At 45.6% G+C, this 24,876-nt stretch overlaps 1 protein-coding gene across 2 annotated transcripts in view; it reads left to right on the top strand.

Moving 5' to 3' along the window:
- Positions 1-24,876, top strand: part of Tmc7 (transmembrane channel like 7) — a 56,383-nt gene that overhangs the window by 14,345 nt on the left and 17,162 nt on the right. For both annotated transcript variants that reach the window (XM_052761640.1, XM_052761643.1), the window contains 6 exons: positions 9,341-9,581; positions 11,608-11,756; positions 16,111-16,278; positions 18,372-18,454; positions 21,677-21,822; positions 24,076-24,223. In XM_052761640.1, the coding sequence (XP_052617600.1) occupies positions 9,341-9,581; positions 11,608-11,756; positions 16,111-16,278; positions 18,372-18,454; positions 21,677-21,822; positions 24,076-24,223 (935 nt within the window). The remainder of the gene's footprint in view (positions 1-9,340; positions 9,582-11,607; positions 11,757-16,110; positions 16,279-18,371; positions 18,455-21,676; positions 21,823-24,075; positions 24,224-24,876) is intronic.

The raw sequence follows: 24,876 nt of genomic DNA on the forward strand, positions 1-24,876 counted from the left end.
TGGGTTCGGTCCAAGTTCTGTAAAGAAAAAAGATAGCTCGCTGCCCTGACCTGTACCACCGGCCATCACCACACCCTCCCTTCACCCTCCCGCCTTGGTAACAGTCTGACTGCTGCCGGCTGGTCCCAGTGACTGAGAAACTCTAGGTATTTCTAGACAGTTACCCCGATGTGGGAAATATGCACATGGTGACTAAGCAGCCCCCACACTGACCACTGACCTAAGTGGCCATGCTAACGGCAAGACCGAGTTAGAGGAACACTTGACAGTTATCTTCCCCAAGGATGAGTTGCCCTAGGCTCAGAGAGGTGCATTGAGTGGCCTTTGTAAGACACCAGAGCTGAGACTGTCTTGACCTCGAGCCTTGGGCAAGTCATCGCCTCTCTGAGCCTCAGTTTCCCTGTTAAAAAGCCAAAGCACTGAGCCTTTTGTGTCTACCTGTGCAGGTGAGTGTGAGAAGTCAGTCGGAGGTCGAGTTTTGAAACTTGCACAGTCCTGTATGAGCACAAAGAGGTAGAGCCTGGGAATGAGGACACTACTGATGTATTTTATTTACAGATGGGAAATTTCTCTGGAGCGTGTAGATGTAACCAACCGTCTTATCAAATAAGAAACACAGAGCCGATTCAGAGAAGAAAGCCAAGAGGTCAGAGCTAAGAGCCTCACCCTTCCTGATTCAGGGATCCTCTTCAGCCAAGAGAGCTCTCCGAAAAAAAGGGGCCTCTTCCTGTGTGTGTGACTTTATATACTCTAGCTGTTCTGCCTTCTCATTGGTTGTAAACCCAAACATGTGACTGCCTCGTCACTGCCTGAATGTACCACCCTCCAGGTCCTTAAAGGCGTGCACCACCGCCGCCACGCACTTGCTATGGCTCTAATAGCTCTGACCCCCAGACAACTTTATTTATTAACATACAATTAAAATCACATTTCAGCACAAGTAAAATACCACCACATTTCCCCTTTTCTATTTTAATAAAAAGGAAAAAAAAGAAAAAGGTTATAACTAACAAAAGAAAAACTATATACAAAAGTACAATGACTATATACAATATATACAAGTAATAAATGTCTAAATGTCTAGTCCATTTGTATTTGACAAATTCAGAGACAATAATTTCATTATCTATCTTATTTTGTTAAGTCCAAAATGTATCTAATTCACTTTCTATCCTAATTAACCTTCAACTATAACTAACTAACCTTCAACTATAACTAATTAATCTTCAACTATAACTAATTAATCTTCAACTCCCTCAGAGACCCAAGAAGGAAATAATATTAGCTAACAAAAATAAAAACAGGAAGTGCATACAAGCAACTTCCAAAAAATTTGTGAGTTGACAGAAACAGCCAGCTGCCTAGACAGTCACCTGAGGTTTCTCCGCAATGCTGGGGCATCATCTTCAGCCTATAGGCTTAGCATATCTGACAGACTCATTTGTGAAGTAGGATGTACACAAGGTCAACAGTTCAACCTCACATTGGGTGAGAGCAGTCCATGTACCAGAAACACCTGAATTCCACTAGTGTCATGTCATGATTCAGGATTTTAAATTCTGGAAATTGTTGTTGGTTTTTTAATTCAGCTGTCCATTCTTCTTGGCTGTGTATGTATGGCTTCATCTCAGCATCCCGTTCTTCTCCACATCCCTCTGTCAAATGCCAGTTTACTATTGCGAGGCGTGAGCTTAGTTACTCTTCAAGAATAACTGTTTCAGCTGCTGTTCCATTGCACATCAGAAGCCATCGGCCCACTGCCTATTCAGCTGCCTTCGAAGAAAAGGGCACTGTACCTTTTCCGAATTGTGAAGGCCATTTCAGGGATGGTGCCATATTGTCCTGGCCTCAGAAGATGCCTTTTGATAAAGCCATAACCACACTTGTTTTGGCAAGAATCAGTAGTTTTTTGTTTCATGTCCTGTCTGTCCATTTTGTCAGCAGTTGATTCGAGGATACTTTGTTGTCCAGTGGCTAACTTTTGCCACAATGAAAGTTAACTCCATACACAGTTTCTTCAATGCCCATATTTTCCCTGAAGTAGATTGGTACTGCCAGGAGCCAACATGTCTCATAATCATAACAAAAAAGAAAAATTTTCTAAGTTATTAAAACATTTTAAATGCCATATTCTGTAGATCTCTGAAGGGTTTGAAGATGACCTGTCTAAAATATATCTGCTCAATTTTTAAAACATCTCTAATATGACTACAAGTTCTATTGTAATGTCTAACTGCTAACTTTCATTTCTTTATATCCTAATAGTTGGTAATAATAACATTCAAGGATCAGAAAATTGCATTGTTAAATGAATGGTATAAGTACAATTAGAAATATACATATAGCATTTTCTAATATCAATTTCATTATATATATAATTTGTATACAATATAAAACAATCCAATCCAATGTAAAGTATTTAAAACTAGTAATTGTCTTTTTCTTCTTCTTTCTTTCTCTTTTATTTTTAAACAAGAACCTTAAATCTAATCTCCTTTGCTTAGCCTTTTTCCTAACCCTTGACAACAACTTGTAACCAACCCCCTAAACAATGAAATTTATCCCAGACCCAAAACCCATTAAAAAGACCAAAAAACCACCCGCCTCATACCACCTCTTTGGGAATGTGGGCGTCGTATTCTTAAAATTGCTTCCTGCTGGGTATGGGCGAAGATATCTTTATCCTGAAAGAAAAATTTTGGGTTAATTGTCAAATTCTAGGAAAGGTAACCATATCCTTCATTATCCAGTCTGTGTATAATGCCAAAGTTCAGGGTTTATCTCAAGTCCTTATTCAAGTAGTCTTTGAGACTGGATCATCTCAGCTAGTCATCTCAAAATTGCTCTGAGCACCTTGTAGTTCAAAGCTGATCTGTAGATGATGTTTGTCAGCTTAGTGATATTATTATTGTCCACGTGGAATTGTTGTTGTTGTGGGGCCCCAATTTCTTCCTGGAGACTTCAGTTGATGTTAGGCCTGGCCATGATTTCCTGCAGAAAACTGATAAGAGACTCGAACACAAAGACATATATATGCAGCTAATTGAAGCCTTTTTTCTAGAATTAATTAGTACTCTATATGACCATTCATATCTTAAAGTTTAAAATGTATATATAACTATATATCTATATATATTAATCTTGTAAATTTTGATATAAAATTTATACTTTAAGAAAAGTTTTAAAGAATCAGAATAGAATCAAAGAGTTGAGATTAGTAATAGAATAGTCCCTTACTTAATTTGGCTTTTCTCCTGTCCCATAGCAGAAGATGGCTTTTTTATTCTGGCATGATACAGGGAGTTTGCATTTTCCTTTTAACAAAATGCTTGAGTTTAAAGAAGGAGAGAGCCATTCTCCAACTCCAAAGTCAGCTTTAAATTTTAATTGAACTGGGACTATTAGAAGACCAATAGTGTTAAATTTTTAGAGAAAAGCAGAAACAAACATTTAGGAAGACATAAAATTTTTTAGATAATATATACCCATACGCCGTTTCACTCTGTTTCCTGGGATAGATGATTTGTCCCTTTTCTTCAGATGTCTCATTTGTCCAGTGTTCTTCAGATTCCTTAACCTTCATTCTCCTAAAAAACAAAAACCTTTCCCCAAGACTAATTTTGGGGATGTTCCTTTTTGGCAAGTTATTATCTGATTAAATGAAAAGACATGTGTTACTGTTAAGTTAGTTTAATTTGGATGTTCATGCTGGTTGATGAACTATCACCTCCTCTAATTAAGAGGTTTCTCTTAGCCGGGCGGTGGTGGCGCACGCCATTAATCCCAGCACTCGGGAGGCAGAGCCAGGCGGATCTCTGTGAGTTCGAGGCCAGCCTGAACTACCAAGTGAGTTCCAGGAAAGGCGCAAAGCTACACAGAGAAACCAAAAAAAAAAAAAGAGGTTTCTCTTGTTCAAATCGAACCTTTATCAATTTTGATGGTACCCACAACTTATCTTCTCCTGTAGAAACAAAAGCAAAACCTCGTCCCCAACGTAACACATACCCTGGTTTCCATTCTGAGGTCAGCACATCCTTAAAGTATATAGGCTGATTTAATTCTGTAGTTTTTTCTATTATCCAATGTCTCTCTGCAGCTGTTGTTCCTTTCTCATTGGCATTAAGAAAATTCAAAGTTAATAGAGCATTATGCAGTCTATATCCCTCCACTGTTTTTCTATGTTTTTAGCTTCATCCTTGAACCAAGTTAGCCACTGAAGCCTTTGACTGGGTTCAAGAACAGCTTGTGCCAGCTCCCGCCAATCCTGTGGTACAATCCTATTATATGTTGACCAAGAGTTTAACATTTGCTTTACATATGGGGAATGCATGCCATAAGATACTATTGCCTCCTTAAACCTTCGTAAATCTAACATTTCAATTGGAGCCCAAATATTTTGTGTAGTCATTTGATTAGGCAACTGCTGTACGGTTACTGGACAAACTAAGGGTGACTGTGTGAAAACAGGCTTTCTTTCTGTAACCCTATGATCCAATCTTGAAGCAACTTCACTGTTAGTTTCTTCTGAGTTTTTACAGATTTATCAAGTTTTTCTAAAGCTGTCATCCTGGCACTTAAATTGACTATCTTTTTAAATAGTAAAATGAGAATAAGCATAGTAATAAAATGCATAATTCGGTCAACATTAATCTTCTCATATAGCTGTTCCATTGTCAGACTGTCTAAAATTGCAAACAAAGCCCAATTTTCTTCCAATGAACACAGAAAACCCATTTTTTTTAAATGTGGAAAAAAATTTCTCTTTTAAATAGTTTCCTTTAAAATATTCGATATGTTAAGTGACTTACCAAGTCCTCGTAGAACAGTACAAATCCGAGGGAATTTCAAAACAGCCACCTAGTGTCCGAGGTGTGAATCCAGAGAGAGAGAGAGAGAGAGAGAGAGAGAGAGAGAGAGAACACGCAAGAACCATAGCAAGTTCTGCCTAAGAGCTTGAATCCAGCCACGTGTTCCCGCTTGAGCCTAGTCAAGCCTTGGCTCTGGCTACCTTAAGCTCCAACCACGTGAGTTGGCTTTACAGGCAGGGGCCCTGTTCGGCAGGGCAGGCCTGAATTGTCTGTAGCACCGGCTTTAAGCAAGTAGCTCAAAGTTAGTCCAGCCTGAGGCCAAGCCGACCTGGGCCCGGGCTAGGGAGCCCGCCACCCTGGCGGGAAACCGGACCTGCCGGCCGCCCTGGCGGGAAACCAGACCTGCCGCCAAGCCAAGTTAAGCGTTTTTTTTTGTTTGTTTGTTTTCTTTTTTTGGTTTTTTGAGACAGGGTTTCTCTGTGTAGCTTTGCGCCTTTCCTGGGACTCACTTGGTAGCCCAGGCTGGCCTTGAACTCACAGAGATCCGCCTGGCTCTGCCTCCCGAGTGCTGGGATTAAAGGCGTGCGCCACCACCGCCCGGCAAGTTAAGCGGTTTTTAATGGATTCTTGTCACGTTGGGCGCCAAATGTAGATGTAACCAATGTATGTATCAAATACATGTATCAAATAAGATGTATCAAATAAGAAACACAGAGCCGATTCAGAGAAGAAAGCCAAGAGGTCAGAGCTAAGAGCCTCACCCTTCCTGATTCAGGGATCCTCTTCAGCCAAGAGAGCTCTCCGGAAAAAAAAGGGGCCTCTTCCTGTGTGTATGACTTTATATACTCTAGCTGTTCTGCCTTCTCATTGGTTGTAAACCCAAACATGTGACTGCCTCGTCACTGCCTGAATGTACCACCCTCCAGGTCCTTAAAGGCGTGCACCACCGCCGCCACGCACTTGCTATGGCTCTAATAGCTCTGACCCCCAGACAACTTTATTTATTAACATACAATTAAAATCACATTTCAGTACAAGTAAAATACCACCACAGGAGCGACTGGGGAGAAAAGCGTGTATACAGTATAATTGGGAGGGGAGGAACATTCAACCATTACCTACTAAATCTGTGTGGCATTTTAGTGTTTACAGGGCCATTTCAAATCTGCAGCTCATTCATGGGGGAGGTGGGACTTTGGGGATCTGATAGTATGTGAGGTCCCCAGTCCCAATGCTTAACAGCAAGTGAGCAAGCTCCTTTGCCTCCCTGTGGAGGTAAATCCTTTCTTTTTTGAGTATGTGCCCATGTGCGTGCGTGCGTGCGTGCGTGCATGTATGCACGTGCACACACGCCATAGCACATGTGGAAGTCAGAGACAATCCTTCAGGAGTTGGTCTCTCCTACTGTGAGTTCTGTGGACTGAACTCAAATCCGCAGGCTTACACTGCAAGCTTTTTACCTGCCGAGTGAGACCCATGATGGTGAATTTTCATCCTCAACTTGACTCTCTACTCTTTGATTCTAAATCCAGTCAGGTTGAGTCAGGATCATGTTGTGTAATCCAGGCTGGCCCTCACACTTGCAGCAATCCTCCTGCCTCAGCCTCCCAACTGCTGGCCTTACATGTATACACCGCTAGGCCTATCTTCTAGTATGTCTAACAGCCATGCCCAAAGTGAGTGCTCCCTGAAGCTCACAGTGTGACAGGTGTCGGTGGCTTGTGGTGTTAGATGCCCTGTTCCTGAGATGAGCAGAACTGATGTCTTCCTGGGATGGCCTGGCTGGCGGGTAACAGTGCAGCATCTAAAGCCAGCCCAGGTTGCAGTCCACAGCCTGCATTGGTCCCTGACCCCACAGTTGTTGAATATTCAATAGGCTCCATAGTCAAAGACCTTTGTTCTTGGTTAATAACAGTTCTTTGTTGCTGCCTAGAGGGAGGAGTGGCCCCAAGGCTGCACCCGTGCCCTACTGCATGGTTCTATATTGACCTCCGAATTGCTGGAGGCAGCCCTGTCTGATACGAGAGTGGCTCACATCCTCAGGGTGTGTCAGGGTGAATGTGGCATGGCTTGCTCATGAGGTTGGCAGAGCCCAGGCGCATGTCTCTGCGTCACTTACAGTGAGATAACTGTTGTCTCGTGTCTGGGCATGCCTGTTGGGAGGGCAGAGGTTAGGGAATCTGCACATTCCAGAGAGACCTGGAATGCCTGGTCCCTTGTCCTCCCCCAGCCCTCTCACACTTCCGGGTACATCTAGGGTCAGGGACACTGAGAACCTGCACCCTGGTGAGCACTTGTGATGCTGTGACCATACCCACTGAACCCAGACTCGTCCTTGGGGTTACCCAGGCCTGTCCCTAGGGTCTCACTGGGTGGTTTCAACTTCAGGATTCTCTGTCTTAGTCTCCTGAGAGTTAGGATCACAGTATGGGTTCCAGCAGCCTACTCAGGGAGACCTGTTAAAGTGTACTCAGAACACAATCAGCTCTGGTCCAGAGTCCTCAGTGGCTTCTGTGGGTCATATCAGCCTATAAAATCTCACTGGCTATAGCCCAGACACTCAGGCCTCTTACTTTTCTCTTTCCACACCCCACATACGATGCTCTTATGGATGTTCTCTGTGGCTGGGGACAAAAGCAGGGGCTTGGTTCTTGTCAGCAGGTTCTGCAGACTGGACTTCTTTTAAATTATGTGCATGAATGTGTATGTATGCATGTTGTAGTGCATGTTGGAGGTAAGAGGACAGCTTGCAGGAGTTGATTCTCCTCTTGCATGTGGGTTGCAGAGTTCGAACTCAGATCCTCAGCATCAGTGGCAAGTGTGTTTACCCTCTGAGCTATCTTGCTGGCCCTGGTGGGTTTCTTACATGACTGGCACTTAAATGCCCGGAAGTGGCTTCTGGGCTCTTTTATGACTTGGGATTGGCAGAGGGTTTTTTTGTTGTTGTTGTTTGTTTGTGTTTGTTTTGTACCCTTTGGTTAAAGCAAGTTACAGGTCAGGCTTAGGGGAAGGGTCGTAGAAGGGCTGGGATACTCCACTATCCACCAATCAAATGGACTTCCGGGCTCCTGTCTGTCCATCCTTCTGCACCAGGAGTCTGCACACCTTTCTACAGATGTGCCACGTGCACTGATGCCCCAGACTCTCTGCACTTCCTGGGACCTGCTCCTCCCCACATAGCCTCAAGTCTGTGCCCTCTTTTCACTGAGCTTCAGCTAAGGGGAAGAACTGACCAAAACAGAAAGAATTTGACCAAAAACAGCGCCCCGGCCCCAGGATAACCTCTGTCCTTAACCCTTCACATCACCCCGTGTGCTCTTGTGTCTTGTGTTCATTGTTCTTATCACTTCTTGGCATAAATTTATCACCAGCTCATTGGCTGGTCCTCCCCTCACCCACCTCAGATTATAAGCTGCATAAGAGCAGGACATTTTCCTTGGCTGCCACGGTATCCTTGGCTCCCTAAAGGACACATGTTGGCCTATTTGTTGAATGACTATTTGGAATGAGGAAACTGAAGTTCTGAGAAGTTAAGTAACTCCACCCAAACACACAGCAGAAAAGGGACCAGGTCAGGATTCGAACTTAAGCCATTTACCACCCAACAGGAAGGGTAGAAGTTAGGATGTCCATGGAGCCAATTGCTTAGGCAATCATGGCTCTTACATCTTATCATCTCCTTCACTTATTAGAGATAGAGCACACATTACTAGCTTCATTCAGCAAATGGGTCGACCATGCATTTAACTAATGGCTACAGGAACCTTACCACCTAAGTTTCATGCAGACACACCTATAGAGCGAGCCCATGTGAAGATGATGTCACTGTCCTCTGCATTATCCTGGACAACGAAATGCAGCCAGGGCTGGGAAGATGACCTAGTGGATGAAGTGCTTGCCCCCTAAATGTGAGGACCAGAGTTTGGATGTCCAGAACCCACTTAAATGCCCAGTAGTAATTCCAGTGCTCCAGAGGCAAAGGTATCCCATCTCTTGGAGCAAGCTGGCCAGCTAGACTATCTGGATGGGTGAGCTCTGGGTTCAAGTGAGAGACCCTGACTCAATATATAGGATAGAGAGTGATTGTGGGGGACACTCAGCATTGTCTTCACTGACACAAGCATGCATGCACCTGCACACACGTACATACCCACACACGGGAGAGCACTCATACCCTTGCAAACAGAACAAAGCAGAATGACCCAGGTTTGTAATTTGTATTGACACAGGTTTGTAATCCCCACCGCACAGCAGACCAAGGCGGGAAGATTCCAAATTCAAGGCCAGCCTGGGAAACTTATCCAAGTCTTTTCTAAATAAATGAAAGGTGGCTAGGTAGCTCAGTGGTAGAGCACTTGTCTAGCATGTGTAAGGTTCTGGGTTCAATTCCCAGCACAGTAAAAAAGAAAAGAAAGTCCAGCTATTCTGTCACTGGTGAGGTGAGTGACTGTATCCAAGGCTTGTTCCTGGTCTCTGAGACTCGAAGGCTCCCAAGCTGTCTGGAATGAATTTGCTTTTCTTCTTTCACCCAGAGAACATGTCTCTGGGTTCTAGCTGCTTCTCTCCACCTGTGAACTTCCTTCAAGAGCTGCCAAGCTATCGGTCAGTGGCACGCCGGAGGACAAACATCCTCGCCCGGGACAAGCAGAGTGGCACCCTGCTAAAGCCGACCGACTCCTACAGTTCCCAGCTGGATGGAGGAATCCCAGAGAACCTCAACAGCCAATCCATCCGCAAGTATGCGCTGAACATCTCTGAGAAGCGGAGGCTGAGGTTTGTTCAGTAGCTGCCTGGAAGTGGCCATGCTGTAGGCTGGGAGAGGGGTGTATGTGGTGCATGTGGTGCATGTGGTGTGTTTATCATGTGTGGAACCAAGAGTTCATTCTGTAGTGAGCATTCCTAAGCTGTGGTGACATGTGACCTTCAAGAAGTTGTTCACCTCCTGTTTGAATAAACGGTCCCAGGTTTAGTTTACTTGTAGTCAGACCTCTCATTCTCTCTCTCTCTCTCTCTCTCTCTCTCTCTCTCTCTCTCTCTCTCTCTCTCCCCCCCTTCTCCGTATCTGTCTTTCTCCCCCTCCTCCTCATCTCTCTCTGTGTGTGCATGTAATGTATATGTATGTATGTGCAAGCACCCATGGAGGGGCCAGAAGTTGACATTTGTTGGCACCCTCTGTCACTCCACCTCAGTTTTGGGGAGAACAGACTCTCTCACTGAGCCTGGAGTTCAGCAGTTGGCAGTTTGGGCTGGCCAGCAAGTCCCTAAGACCCACCCAGCTCTGGGGTGACAGGCAGGTCCTAGGGATACTAGTCAGGTCCTCAGACTTGCACACCACACACTTTACCCATTGATTCATCACCCCAGGCCTCTTTCCCTCCTTTTTTGTGTCAAGAAATCTCTGTGTAACCTAGGTTAATCTTGAATTCACCTGTCCCCCGCCTCCCAAAGTTAGGGTTACAGGCATGTACACTGTATCCATCCATCAACCTCTCATCTATTCATCGTCATCATTATCATCTATCATCTGTTCATCCACTAATCTGTATCCCTTAATTTATCTATATCATCTATCATCTATCCTTCTATATCTATATTTGTATACATCCTTCAATTTATCTATATCCATTTATCCATTTGTCTATCCTATCCATCCGTTTATCAATATCTATATCTATCCATTTGTGTGTCTAAACATACTCTGTGCTATGGGAAAGCAGTTTACCCTCCATGAATACAGTACATAGTAAATGTACATATTTTTGTGAATATTGTTCTATGGTTAGTGGTGGGAATTTATTAAGAATGGATTTGCTGGGTGGTGGTGGCGCACACCTTTAATCCCAGCATTCAGGAGGCAGAGCCAGGCAGATCTCTGTGAGTTCGAGGCCAGCCTGGTCTACAGAGTGAGATCCAGGAAAGGCACCAAAACTACACAGAGAAACCCTGTCTCGAAAAACCAAAAAAAACCAAAATGGATTAAATGCCAGCTACTGTGCTTAAGAAAGAGTGGAAAGCAAAGCAAACCCGGCCAGGCCAGGGCTGTCATGGAATCAGCAGTCTGTGCTCCTGGGACAAAGGACCACAGCCACAAATGTTATGTATTCTCACCCTTTAAAGAACTTGTGGCATCAGGCTGGGCATGGTGGCACAGACCTTTAATCCTAGCACTTGGGAGGCAGAGGCAGGTGGATGAATCTCTGTGAGTTCAAGACCAGCCTGGTCAACATAGCAAGTGCCAGGCCAGTCAGAGCTACATCATGAGACCCTGTCTCAAAAACAAAACAGCCATTTGTAGCATATTGGGAGAGGTAGACATTAATTGGAGAGGATATGTTATCAAAAGAAGGGGTATCCTGGAGGCGAAATAGGACAAGAAGTCAGGAGTGGCATCATAGGATCATTGTACTGAGCACACAGTACACATTGTGATCGACAGCTTATAATTCAGTGGCACTGAGCCTATTGGCAATGCTGTGCCTCCATCACCACCAGCTACTTCCAAAAAATGCTTTATCACTGCAGCTGGAAACTCTGTACCCATTAAAAAAAGCACTCTCAGTTCCTCCTCCATCAGCCCGGGCAGCCATGAACCTGCTGCCTCTAGATTTATGTGTGTGTGGAAAGTGACCTCCGAGTCTGGCTTTTTTCACTTTGTGTAACACTTTGAAGGTTCATTTACACTGGAGCGTGTGTCGTCATCCCTTTGTATGGCTGACTAGGCTCCCATCCTGGGTGTCATGGAAGCTTCGACTTGATGCTACCTTGTCCTTGTCATGCTCATGGCCCTTTTTTGATGCAGGGACATTCAGGAAACCCAGATGAAGTATTTATCAGAGTGGGACCAGTGGAAACGGTACAGCAGCAAGTCCTGGAAGAGGTTCCTAGAGAAAGCTCGTGAGATGACCACCCACCTGGAGCTGTGGCGCAAGGACATCCGCAGCATTGAAGGTAGAGCCCGTTTGGCGCGGCTCCCCTGCAGGCCAAGCTGCTGAGGATGGGGGCGGGGGGGGGGGGGGGGCGGTGTTATGCTTACCAGCTTTCTGCTTCCCCTGCAGACAGCTGAGGTTGGGGATGAGCATTTTGGGATTTTGCCTTATCTGCTGTGGCCTCCCCTGCAGGCAAGCTGGGTTTGCACCCGGCTGTTGCAATGTTGAGGATTTCCTTCCAGGATGAATGTTGTGTTAGTGACTGTCCTCGTTGCTGTCACACAGAAGCAAACTGAGAGAGGAAGGTTCTGGCTCACAGTTTCAGAATACCGTCCACCATGGCAGGGCAAGGCATGCTGTCCGGAGCTTGAGGAGGCTGGTCGCGTGGCATCTGTAGTCAGGACACAGAAGCCACGAATGCTGGAGCTCAGCTCACTTTCCTCTTTTTATTCAGTCTAGCTCATGGGGTGGTTCTGCCCACATCCAGGGTGGGTCTTTCCACCTCAGTTGAACCTCTCTGTTCCCTGACAGACATGTCCCTGACAGACATGCCCGGAGGTGCCTCCGCAGTAAGTCGAGATCCTGTCAAGCTGACAGTCAAGACTGACTGTCTCAAGTATGAACATGACCCACACTTAACCTTAATAGGACCTGTCTCTTTGTCTTCTAGAAAGGTCACAGCAGAGCCTGGGGCAGGGAGGGAGATGCCTCTTACCGTTCTGTATTTTTTATCGTAAAACAAAACAATTTATAATCAGTGCCTTAATAGCTGCTGACAGAGAAGTTCCCAACACAGTCTGTAAAGAGCATGGCAGGATGTTTGGGAGAAGTGATCATCTTCCTTATTACCTACCCTAAAAGTATAGTGCCAGGCGTGGTGGCCAGACACTTAATCCAGACAGGGACAGGTGCATCTCTGAGTTTCAGGCCAGCCAGGGTGACACCTTGAAGCTCTGTCCCCACACAAGCAAACAACAGATGATAGAGTGTCCTCTGGTCTTCTGGGGAGGGTGGTGCTGGAGCAGAGCTCAGCAGGTAAGAGCAGGAACTGCTCCTGCAAAGGCCCCGGTTCCGTTTCTAGCACCCACACTGGGCAGCTCACAACGGCCTGTAACTCCAGCTCCAGGGAATCCAGAACCCTCTTCTAGCTTCCATAGGTATCTGTGTATCCCCCCTCCCCATATATATAATTAAAATATAATAAATATTTAAATATACCACTGATAATTTATTCTTCTTTGTAAATTGTTGTTTTATATGGAGACTGTAAACATAGTTCTAAGAAGTCTTCCGGGCTCATCTAGAACTTCGCCATACACTCACACCCTTTCTCCTGAAATGGAACCATAGTGTGGTCTTGAGCAAAGTACAAGCAAGTCCTTATGAGTATTGACAATGAACCAAGTGTTGCCTTGGGTGTCTCACTCATATTATCTCTGTTAGTCCTCACAAGACTCCCACCCCTTTGTTTCTCTCTGTGTAGACTAGGCTGGCCTTGAACTCAGATCTGCCTGCCTCTGCCTCCTAGTGCCAGTATTAAAAGTGGGTGCCACCATGCCCAGCCTCACAAAACCCGTTCATGTGGCTCCTTCACCATTTGCCTACCACAGTGACGTTAGGATGCTTGCCCAAGGGCACTCAGCCAGGATGAAGCACACAGGCCATCAGGCTTCACAGGCCAAGTGTTTTGAACATGAAATGTCCCCCATAGACTCCTGTGTCTGAACACTGGGTCTCCACCTGTGGGCTAGCCTCAAAGTGGGACCTAACTGGAGGAAATGGATCACTGGGGTAGGCCATGAGGCTTCTTGTCTGAGTCCCCTTTCCTGTCTCTCTTCTGCTTTCTGACTGTGGACACACGGTGATCAGTCCCCTCAACACGCATGCTGCCATGCCTTCTGTGTCATGATGGACTGTGTCCCCTCAAACTGTGAGCCCCCAAATACCTTCCTCCCTGAGTTGTCAGGTACCAGCCCACAATAACAAGAACAGTAGTCAGGATGTTGTGCCCAGCTTCTCTGGTTTGGTGGAATACTCTGGGAGACTTCTGACTGCTGAGGCTTTCTTCTCCTTGGGCAACCAGATCATTGGCTTTCTCTTCATTTGTTCTACTGGGATTTCTTGGCTGACTGGATGCCCCTGGGGCAGAACGAGAAGGTGTGCAAATCAAAACCATTAACTCTGGTGACATCGCTGAGTGTTTGACAGAGCATGGTGTGGGTGTCTTCCATCATCGGGGTCAGCCATGTGCTCTTGACTCCCAAGGAATGAAAAGCACCTTGCTCTACAGACCATCCGCAGGGACTCAGGTCTTCTCTACTAGGAGACTGCTCTTTTGTTTGTTTCCATCCCTAAGTTCACCACATGAATGGAGACGCTGCGATCATTCTGAGAGATGCAGAGAAGACACCATTAGCCCTAGTCCTCATTGTTGGCAAGTGTGAGCTAGAGAGAGCTTTTGCCTTATAAATCTATGAAAACCCTACAGCAAGTATCCTATTAAATGACATGCTGGAAAGCCTGAGCTTGAGAATGAGGAAATGTGTTAGTTATTACAGTCTCTTCAGCATTACCCTGGAAGTCTTAGCTAACTGTACACTTCAGAGATGAGCCAGAAAGGGAAAAGAATCAGAAAGGGAAGAAATAAAATATCATTTGTCCAGATAATATATACATAGAAAATACAGAAGACAAGCTATTAGAATCAACACGTAGATTTAACAAGGTTAGTTGTTGATTTGACAAGGTCTGTATAAAATTGGTTGTGTTTACCCATCTTTAGGGGGTTGCTGGGAACCTCCTAATGGGGTTTTTCTGGGGAACCTAGGGCTTTGCACATGCTAAGTAAGTACTCTACCTCTGAGCTACAGTCCCAGCCTTAAGTGTATTTCTTCATACTAGCACCTTTAGAAAAGTAAGGGTTTTTAAAGTTTTAAAATTTTTGATTATACATGTGTGCATCTATGTGGGGGGTGTGTATAGGTGCAGGTGGCCGAGGAGGAAGTTGGAGAGCCTGGAGCTAGAGTAACAGGTGCTTGTAAACTACCTCCTGTGGGTGCTGAGAACCAAGCTTGAGTTCTCTGCAGAGCAGAACACATTCCTAACCACTGAGCTATCTCTCCAGCCCCACAAACTAAAGTTTTTAGTATGATTTATAATCACATTTAAACAGTCAAATCCCTAGAAGTTTATCTAAGGAGAAATAAATAATGCCCAAGCATAGAAAACTAAACATTTTATAGGCCAGGTGTGATGGCCTATGCCTATAATCCCTGAGCTTGGGAGGTATCAATTCCAGAGTAGCCAGATACACCCGGTAAGTTCAAAATTTAGCTAGCCTAAATTATATAGCAGGATTCTCCCCCCAAAAACAAAAAAGGCCAGGTATGGTATGTCACACCTTTAAATCCCAGCATGCAGGAGGCAGAGGCAGGTGGATCTCTGAGTTGCAGGCCAGCTTGGTCTATATAAGAGAGTTCAAGGCCAGCCAGGACTACACAGTGAGACCCTATCTCAAAGGGGGAAAAAAAAGGAGAAAGAGAAGGAGAATGGGAGGAAAGGGAAGCTGGTTATAAAAATCTTACTAAGAGATACCAAAGGAGATCTATGTTCATGAATCAGGAGATTCAATATTAAAAAGATGAGATGTTACGTCTCAAATTCATCAACATATTTCATGTAATTCAATCAGAGACTCATCTGTGTGTGTCTGTGTGTGAAAATGGATGAACTGATTCTAATCATTGTATGTTAGAACTGTTGAGTACCAAGGGTACCCAGGATAAGCTCAGGGAAGAGGGAAGCTGGAAATGCATAGCACCAGAGATCACCCCTTTTCATGAGTCTGCAACAGCTAAGTCTCCTATAGGTGTAAAGATAGGTGTGTGGACCCATGGACAAGGTAGGATGCAGAACATATGTTACAGATATAGATAATTGACATCCAGAGCAGTGCTGAGGCAGCTGGATAGTCATGTGACAAAGGGAACTGTGAAGCCCTTCTTCACTTCCGACTGCTCTTAAGGGACATGTTCAGAAGCAACTGTAGATCTACATATGAAAACTCTCTAGGAATCTGGGTTTCAGGTAAAGAATTGAGCATGGCATGTTGTGGGTGAAGCCAGGCTTGAAGCCCAATGACCCAAGTGGATCCCTGGGACCCACGGAGTGAAAGGAGAGAATGGACTTCTGAAAGTTGTCTTCTGACCTCCCTACCAGTGCCCCTGCCCCACACAAGTGATAAAAAAAAATCCATCAAAGGAATATGATTCTTCCTCTCTTTCCCACAGCAGGGATCCGTTTTCCTCAGCCTTCTCTTGGTGATGGAGTCCACCATGTGCAGCAGGTCACTGATAGCCACATTGCTTCTTTTCCAGGGAAGTTTGGTACGGGCATCCAGTCTTACTTCTCTTTCCTACGGTTCCTGGTGGTGCTAAACCTGGTGATATTCCTGATCATCTTCATGCTGGTTTTGCTCCCGATCTTACTCACCAAGTACAAGATTACCAACAGCACTTTTGTGTTCATTCCATTCAAAGACATGGGTGAGTCGAAGGGCTGGCTGTCTGGGCTGCAGGGCTTCCTCTCCTGGGCAACTGTGTCAGTTGGGATAGGTTAGGTTATGCTGCAGAAACAAATAATCCCATTATCCTCGGTGCCAGTAACTGTAAACATTTACTTCTCATTTGTAGTCCAGATCCATCATGGACTGGGAATCTTCATTCAGGAGCCCAAACTGCTGGGGCAGCCATGAGTGTCACTGTGATCCAGGGGAAGAGAGCCATGGCAAATGTGTGCTGATTCCTGACACTTCTGTTTGGAGATGACACACAAACACATTTCTTCCACATCTCATTGGCCAAATCAGGACACTCAGCCCCTTCTGAGTTCATGAGGGCATGTGGGAGGAGTGATGCAGGGTGGGTAAGTGGGATATTTAGCAAATCTAAAAGAATCAACCCCTCACACAAGGTGACTTCATTTCAAGATTGTTATCTATGATAAGAATGTGCTTGAAGCTGATAGCAATTCCACAGTGATCTTGTGCCAGACACTCTGGTAAGTGCTGGACTGGGCTTTTGTATTCTCAACCAAACTCAGATCTTCCAGGGATCCTATTAGCCCAGATTTGGGGGGGGGGGGGGGTTTCCTCTATTTCACAGACACTCACTGAAAACCTCTGATCCCAGGCTCAGTGGAAGGGCCAACTTGGTCCCAGGTCTTCTGAAGGTCTTCCAAAGCCCTCATACCCTTCTGTCAGAGAACGCCTTACCCAGAAGAACCCTGGATCATCGCTTCAGAGGCCCCATGCCTTCCTCCTCCTCATCTTTGTTTCCATTTTAAATCTTTAAAATTCAAATAACCAGCCGGGCGGTGGTGGCGCACGCCTTTAATCCCAGCACTCGGGAGGCAGAGCCAGGCGGATCTCTGTGAGTTCGAGGCCAGCCTGGGCTACCAAGTGAGTTCCAGGAAAGGCGCAAAGCTACACAGAGAAACCCTGTCTTGAAAAAACAAAAACAAAACAACAACAACAAAAAAAATTCAAATAACCTGGCACTTCAGACTTAGTGTGAGGGCTGCTTTCCGCCTCCTGTGTACTCCTGTTTTCTCACGTATTCACTGTTTTGGAGACATATTCCTGCTGCTGTGTGAAAATCAACAAAGTTAGATTTCCAGGCCAGCCGTGCCTGTCAAGTAACCTTCCTGAGCCTCAGTTTCTTTCTCTATTGAGCCGGGGTGATCATTGAAATAGAGATGATTATTCCTCCCTGAAAACAACACTTTGTTATTGAATACTTAGATCATTTAAAGAATCATAACTATCAGGGCTGTAGAGATTAGGTTTGGTTTCCAGCTCCACAGTGGGCACTCACAACTACCTGTAACTCCAGATGTGGGGGATGTGATTCCCTGTTCTGCTCTCTGTGGGCACCTGCAGACATGTACCCTCTCATACACATAATTTAAAATAAAATAAATATTAAAGTACAATGATATTAAACACTAACTGTAGTGGGTGATGCATATCTTCTAATCCTACTGCTTAGGATGCTGAAGTGGGAAGATGCCGATTTGGTGACAGTCTAAACTATATAGTGAAACCTTGTCTCCAGAAAGTGAAATAAGGGGCTGGAGAGATTAAGAGCATATACTGCTTTTGCAGAGGATCCAGGTTCCATTCGTAGGACCCACATCAGCGTAGCAGCCAGAGTCACCTGGAGCTTCTGTTCCATGGGATCCGGTGCCCTCTCCTGCCCTCTGTGGGCACCTGCATGAACATGTTGCACGTACACACACATATAAACACACAAATAAATAAAAGCAAAATGAAACAATAAAAGACCCACTAAAAAAACCAAAAATCGATATAACCCCAAATTGTTTAGTAAAGGCACGTGCTAAAGCAAAGTAAAGGAACAGTAAAAGAAACCCTAAAGATAGACGTAACAGAAAAGGGGATGTATCAGACCCACTGGGACTTGAATGTAGAGCAGCAGGACATGACAGATAGAGCATGTACAAACTCACAGGTGTATCTGAATACGGAGCCACAGCTTAGGTTCACAAACTGCAGTAGACGAGTTACCGGCGGAGTGAGGCTGTTGCTAACGCACGTCCTTGTTTTTGTTTCTTGCAGATATTCAGTGCACAGTCTATCCAGTCAGTAGCTCTGGGCTCATTTACTTTTATAGTTACATCATAGACTTGCTGTCTGGCACAGTAAGTACTCACCTCCATCCTTTGTGGACCCTCCTTACACTGACAGTTAAGTGAGTTAGACATCAGTGTCCTGTGTGGTGTGTGCCTGTGATCTTACAGGTGAAGACAGGAGGATTGCCAGGCCAGCCTAGGCTACCTAGTGAGACCTTGTCTCAAAACAACCACAAAATCCAAAAGACAGTGTTCCTTTTCAAAGACCAGTGAGAGCCAAATGCCCGTGTTGGCAGTGAGGAGTAGAAACAGGGTTTTCAGTGAGCTCATCAGCCAGCCCTGTGCTCTCCTGCTGACCTCCTGTTAGAGCGAGTGAGTGTTCAGGAAGTACACACTGCTGCTTCCAGCCAGTGGCCTTTTCCTGCTCTCTGCTACCTTTAGTTGGCCTGAATTACAAAGCTGGGCCTTTAGCATCTCTGATCTGAAAACCCAAAGCATTTGGGATTATCTTAATGACGCCCAACTGGTGAAGTCTGTGGGAATATTCCAGATTCTGAAAAGGTCGGAGGTGTCAGGCCCTTCCAAGCATTTCAGACAAGAGACACTTAGCCTACAGATGAAGCTCTCTTTCTGGAAGTTGCTAGTATTAAAATGCCACATCACAGAACTTGTTGCTTTTCTGAATAGGTAGGTAAAAAGCCTGGGGTTTGTTCATTGCATTTAATACCGTGGGTGTGGGTGTGTGCTTTTACATCTCCAAAGTCATGTTTTCTACAAAACAACTCAGGGGTTGTTGGGTGCACAATCAACTGCCAGGTATATAAATGAGAAAACGGAAACTCTGCAAACGAGAACAACTTAGTGTCTTGCTCAAAGTCATTGTTACTGAGAGCAAAACTCGACTTATCATGGTGGAGCACAGGGAGGCAGAGGCAGGTGGATCTCTGTGAGTTCTAGGCCAGCCTGGTTTACAGTCAGGGATACATGGTGATACCCTGTCTCAAAAAACAAAACAAAACAAAAAATTCCCGGAACCAAGCCTCAGAGATACTGTCATCTCTGATCCTCCTCCTCCTCCTCCTCCTCCTCCCTCCTCCTCTTCCTCCTCTTCTTCTCTTTGGGTTTTCAAGACAGGACCCCACTAAATAGCCCCATTTCTTCCTGTTGCATCCCACAGGCAGCATGTGTCAGTGTGTTTTAAAGGACAGTTGGTGGCACAGGTCATAGGTGTGCAACACAGGCAGCATGCTTCAGCAGCCCTGTGCAGAGGGGCTTCCTGCAGGGTTCTGGGGAGTAACTTGGATCTGTTATGCACAGTGAGAGAGCGAGCATCGGCTCTTGAGCTCTTGCGATGTGGCGTCTGTGACCGAGGAATGGGTTTCATTTCATTCCATTGTAGCCACTTTCCACTGAAATAGGCCCAAAGGTGAGGCCACAGGCTTGACTTCTGAAACAGGCTTCTTCTGAGGGCAGGGAACTTATTTTCTGGGCTCTGTGGCCCTCTGGCCCAATGATGTCCCTTTCTTGGGAGGAAAAGGTTGGTGAGAACTGAGATCCACCTGGGGCCGTGTGGAAAGGGATCCGAAGAGCTGGACAGATTTTTGTGATGAGTGTGTCCAGCCTTTGAGACAGTGGGAGACTACATGGAGTCTTGTCTTCTACATTTGCGTCTATTTAAACATTTTCTGGCTCAGGTAGTGTGAGAATACATGGTTGTCATGGAAAAAGTAGGACTTAGTTTACTAGCTGTTTATTTTTAAACAGTCTTGCTGGTGTTCGGCTCAGGCTAACCTGAAACTTGTCGCCATTTCTGTATGTTCGCCTCTAATGCTTGGATCCCTGATCCATTTTAAGCTGATGGTATATGTGATTTGTCTCTCTGGGTGTCTCAGTATGGTGTGTTCAGAAGACATGTTTTCCCCTACAAAAACTCGTTGGCTGGAGATGTAGGGGTGCTTAGTTCTGTTTTGCTATGTGTCTGGTTTTGTTGTTGTTTTTGTTGGTTTGCTTTGTTTTGTGTAGACCAGGCTAGCCCTGAATTCACAGAGATCCACCTGCCTCTGCTTCCCAAGTGCTGGCATTAAAGGCGGCTTCTGTAATGTGCCAGGTTTTGTGCCTGCACCGGACGCTCTTGATTTTGTTTTGCGGTAAGACCTGGAGGCAAGACAGTGGTCTTCCAAGGTTACTCTTCTTTCCCCAGGTGGGCTTGGCCGCTGACTCCCGTGCAGTTGCATCTAAACTGTAAGACCAGCTTGTCGATCTGTGTGGGTTTGTGCTGGTTCTGTAGACCCATTTGTAGAGTATTGATATGGAAATGCTGGACTAAGAACATGATCCAAAATAAATGGATGCCTTTCTGTTTTTATATATATATAAATTTGAGATAGGGTTTCTTTATGTAACAGCTCTGGCTGTCCTGGAACTCGTTCTGTAGACCAGGCTGGCTTTAAACTCACAGAGATCAGCCTGCCTCTGCCTTCCAAGTGCATACACTATAGACGTGACTACCACCATCTGGATGGGTGGAGATATATATATATATATCATATACGGCAATAAATATGACAGAGTCTCTTTTTTCTTCTGTTTTGTTGAGATATGTCCCTTATAGCCCAGGCTGGCATCAAAATAATTATGTATCTCAAAAAGAATGACTTCGAACTTCTGATCCATCTGCTTCTACCTCTAGAGTGCTAGGATTACAGGTGTGCGGCCCCATCCCTGTTTTAAGCTGGGATCAAATCCATAACCTTGTGCATAACAGGCCAGCGCTCTACCCACTGAGCTACACCCCCACCCATTTTTATTTCAACTGTGGTTTATAGTTTTTAGAATATACTATTTATGCTTGTATTAAGTGGGTTTTTTGATGCTATGGCCCAGAAATTTTTTTCACATAAAAAGTATTTAATTTTTTATGTATATATGAGTGTGTCTGTGTGGGAGTATGTGGACATGAGGCCAAAGGAGGGCATCAGGTCTCCTGGAACTGGAGTTCCAGGAAGTTGTGTGTTTCCTGCTGTGGGTGCTGGAAGCCAACCTGGGTCCTCTGCAAGAGCAGTACATGCACTGCTGAGGCTTCTTACCAGTGAATTTTGATACTCAGGTTTTAGCAGTACCTTGTTCCCCTAACACCAGCCCAGCATCCCGTGTACCTTGGGTTCTGCTCTGGTGTGGAGAGATTCCATGATGAACAAGGGCACTTGAGCATGGATTCCTTGAGGCAGGGATGTCTCCTTTGGTTGCCTGCCTGAGCTGACCCCCCTGACCCCATGTTGTTGCTTTGTTCAGGGTTTCTTGGAGGAGACCAGCCTGTTTTATGGCCACTACACCATTGATGGCGTGAAATTTCAGAACTTCACGTATGATCTGCCCCTGGCTTACTTAGTGAGCACGATTGCCTACCTGGCCCTGAGTCTGCTCTGGATAGTGAAAAGGTGAGCGCCCCTTGCTTCCTCCTTCCCTTTGATTGCCATTTGTGTCAGCACAGCCCTTACTGCTGTGACCAAACACCTGGCAGAGACAGTTCAAGGGAGGAAAGATTCATCTGGGCTCATGGTCCCAGGGACTTTCAGCCCCTCGCAGTCGGGAAGGCAGTAGGAGAGGGCAAGAAGCTTGTTCATATGGTGGTGGATCAGAAAGCAGAGCGCACTCTGTAACCAGGAGTCTAGCCCTGTGACCTTCCTCTGCGAGCCTGTCCCACCTCCTAAAGGTTCCACAACCTCCCTACATTTTCCCACCCCCAGAAGTCTCTGGGATGTCTCAGATTCTTGGTGGCTGGAGTCTCTTATTGTTGTGTGGATTCTGGAAGTCAGGGCCTGAAAGATGAGCAGAGCCCACGGGTGGGCTTCAGAGGAAGGGGTTGAGTGTGTTGCAGCTAAGACTCAGACGGAGCAGAAGTCAGGAGCTGGCAGCTGGGGCAGCAGCCTGCAGTTCAGTGTGTACTAAGTACCTCTTCCAGATCCCCCTTCCTCACAGACTTCATTCTGGCCAGGGAATATTATGTTAACCGGGTCTCCATTGGCTTGCAAGTGGCAGAAAACCAACCCTGGTTAATTGGACCATTGGGGAATTGAGTGCACAGAGAGCCAAGGAAGGGGAGAGACTGTTCTGAGAAGGACACAGCCTTGGTTTAGGAACAATGTTAAAATCAAGAGCCTCCTCAGCTCTGAGTGTCTGTGTGGCGGCAGCTCCCTGCAGTGGTGGGAAATAGCACATCCGTCTCTACCAGCCTGCAGCTCCTCTGGTCATGGGCACAGAAATTCTGTGAAGGTGTTGTTGGCTCCGTCCACACAGATACCTAATCCTGACCCTTTCATTGTGGTCAGGGCCAGGAGACTGTGTTGAGCTCCTGTTGGTGTGTGTCTGTCCCCTGGTTAGGGTCATGTAGTTTAGATGTGAAATTCCCTCTGAAGGTTCAGGTGTTGAAGGCTTGGTTCCCGGATGGTGAGCTTTAGAGGTGAATGCATCATGAGCATGCTAATCTCATAAATGGGGTAATCCACCAGTGAGTTCACAGCTGAGTGACCGATTAGGAGCCGGGCCTGGTTGGAGGAAGCAGGCGACATATTTTGTCAGCCTCCCTTTCCTTTCCCTTTTATTGCTTCCTGGATACCATGAGGTATTTTCCCTCTCCCCTTTCTGCTTCTTCCACCATGCTCAGCTGCCATAATGCCCTCCCCATCACCTCAGACCCAGCAATGGATCCAGCCAACCATGGGTAGATGTTTCTGGAACAGTGAAGCAAATAAACCTTTCCTGCCTTAAGCTGTCAATCTCAGGTATTTGCCACAGTGTGACAAGTCTGTCTGACAGGTCATAAGACACCAAGGCCTTTCCCTGGTGGTTTGGTGAGAGAGCAACTCCCAAGAAAGGCGAGGGATTCTAAATATTGTCAACAGCTGTCTCACCAAACACTAGCCTGAATGCAATAGAAGCTGTATCTGTGAACACCGCAAAAGACTTCCGAATTAAAACTTTGGGCCATGCATCAGGCATGCTAGTGCATGCCTGTGATCTCAACTACTCAAGAGGCTGAGGCAGGAGGATCACAAGTTTGAGGGCAGCCTGGGCACCTCAACAAATGTTTCAAAATAAAAATATTATAAGGGGAGGGGAGCCAGGAGTCTAGCTCAGAGATTGACCTGGCCAGGGAGAGACTTTGGGTTCAATTTTTTGACATTGCAACAAATAAATAAATACATAAGGTGAAATAAATAGATAAGACATATTATTTTGAAAAAGGAGTTACCGAGTGGAGTGCTGAAGAGATGGCTCAGTGACTATGTACACTGGCTGCTCTTCCAGAGCACTGGGGTTGGTTTGATTCCCAGAACCCATGTGGTGGCTCACAACCATGTGTAACTCTAATTCTAGGTGATGTAATGCCCTGTTCTGGCCTCCACAGGTAACAGATGCACATATAGTACACAAGCCATACATGCAGGCAAAGCACCCATACACATAAAGTAAGTCTATCTTTAAAGAAGAAGTTATTGAGTGGATAAAAGACAATGATTTTCTTCAGTGAGGTACCTGCTCAGCTGCCACATCGATTTAGAATAAACTTGGCTGTGTTGCAGTGGGTCAGCAACACCACCATGTCCAACATTATAGATCTTAAATGAGACCAATTCACGGGCCTATGTTTTGCTACTGTTCTCAGAATGATGCTTGTGTTTTGGAGTCAGGTCGGTGGAAGGGTTCAAAATCAACCTGATCCGGAGTGAGGAGCACTTCCAGAGTTACTGTAACAAGATCTTTGCTGGCTGGGACTTCTGCATCACCAACCGCAGCATGGCTGAGCTGAAACACAGCAGCTTGCGGTACGAGCTCCGAGTGAGTGCTGCTGGGTTGCCCTGGGGGAGGAGCCTTGCTGCCAGGCTAGGTCTGGGGAGGCTCTTTGCAGATTACACGGTATCTGAGGACCCATTCTGTCTCAGCAAGCTTCCCCTTGGCTGGTTTTAGGAGCAAACAGCTTATTGGGTTGATCACCTTTAACCCAAGCATGGGTGCTGTTAACTTGGGACTGGGATGGGAGGTAGGACACACAGGGCAGATGGTGTCTTCCCTCTATCCCTTACTTTCTTATTAATATCCCTACCTGGTCACAAGCATTGTTTGCACTAGAAACGTGAAGGGAATACTGTGATGACAGAATGGATTAGAGGGAAGTTGAAAGATGATAGGAAAACTTCCACATTTAATAAAGAGAAATGAATAGCAGGTTGGTCTAACCCGTCAGAAAAAGGTTGGGGGTAGGAATCTAAAGTTTAAGGAAGGTGGGTGGGGTTGACTCTATTTGTTGTTCTTTACACTAACTATGAACAGATCAAAGGCTCCTGTTAGAAGCAGAGACTCCCAGGCTGGATTAAAAACAACCATAGCAGGACATACTCATAATCTTAGCTACTTGAAAGGTAGAGGCAGAAGAGCTAAAATTTTAGGCAATTTAATAAGACTGCCTCAAAAATAAAAGCTGTTTTTTTTAA

The sequence above is a fragment of the Peromyscus californicus genome, unplaced genomic scaffold (genome assembly GCF_007827085.1).
Source record: "Peromyscus californicus insignis strain IS unplaced genomic scaffold, ASM782708v3 Scaffold_4__1_contigs__length_199733344, whole genome shotgun sequence".
NCBI classification, from domain to species: domain Eukaryota; kingdom Metazoa; phylum Chordata; class Mammalia; order Rodentia; family Cricetidae; genus Peromyscus; species Peromyscus californicus.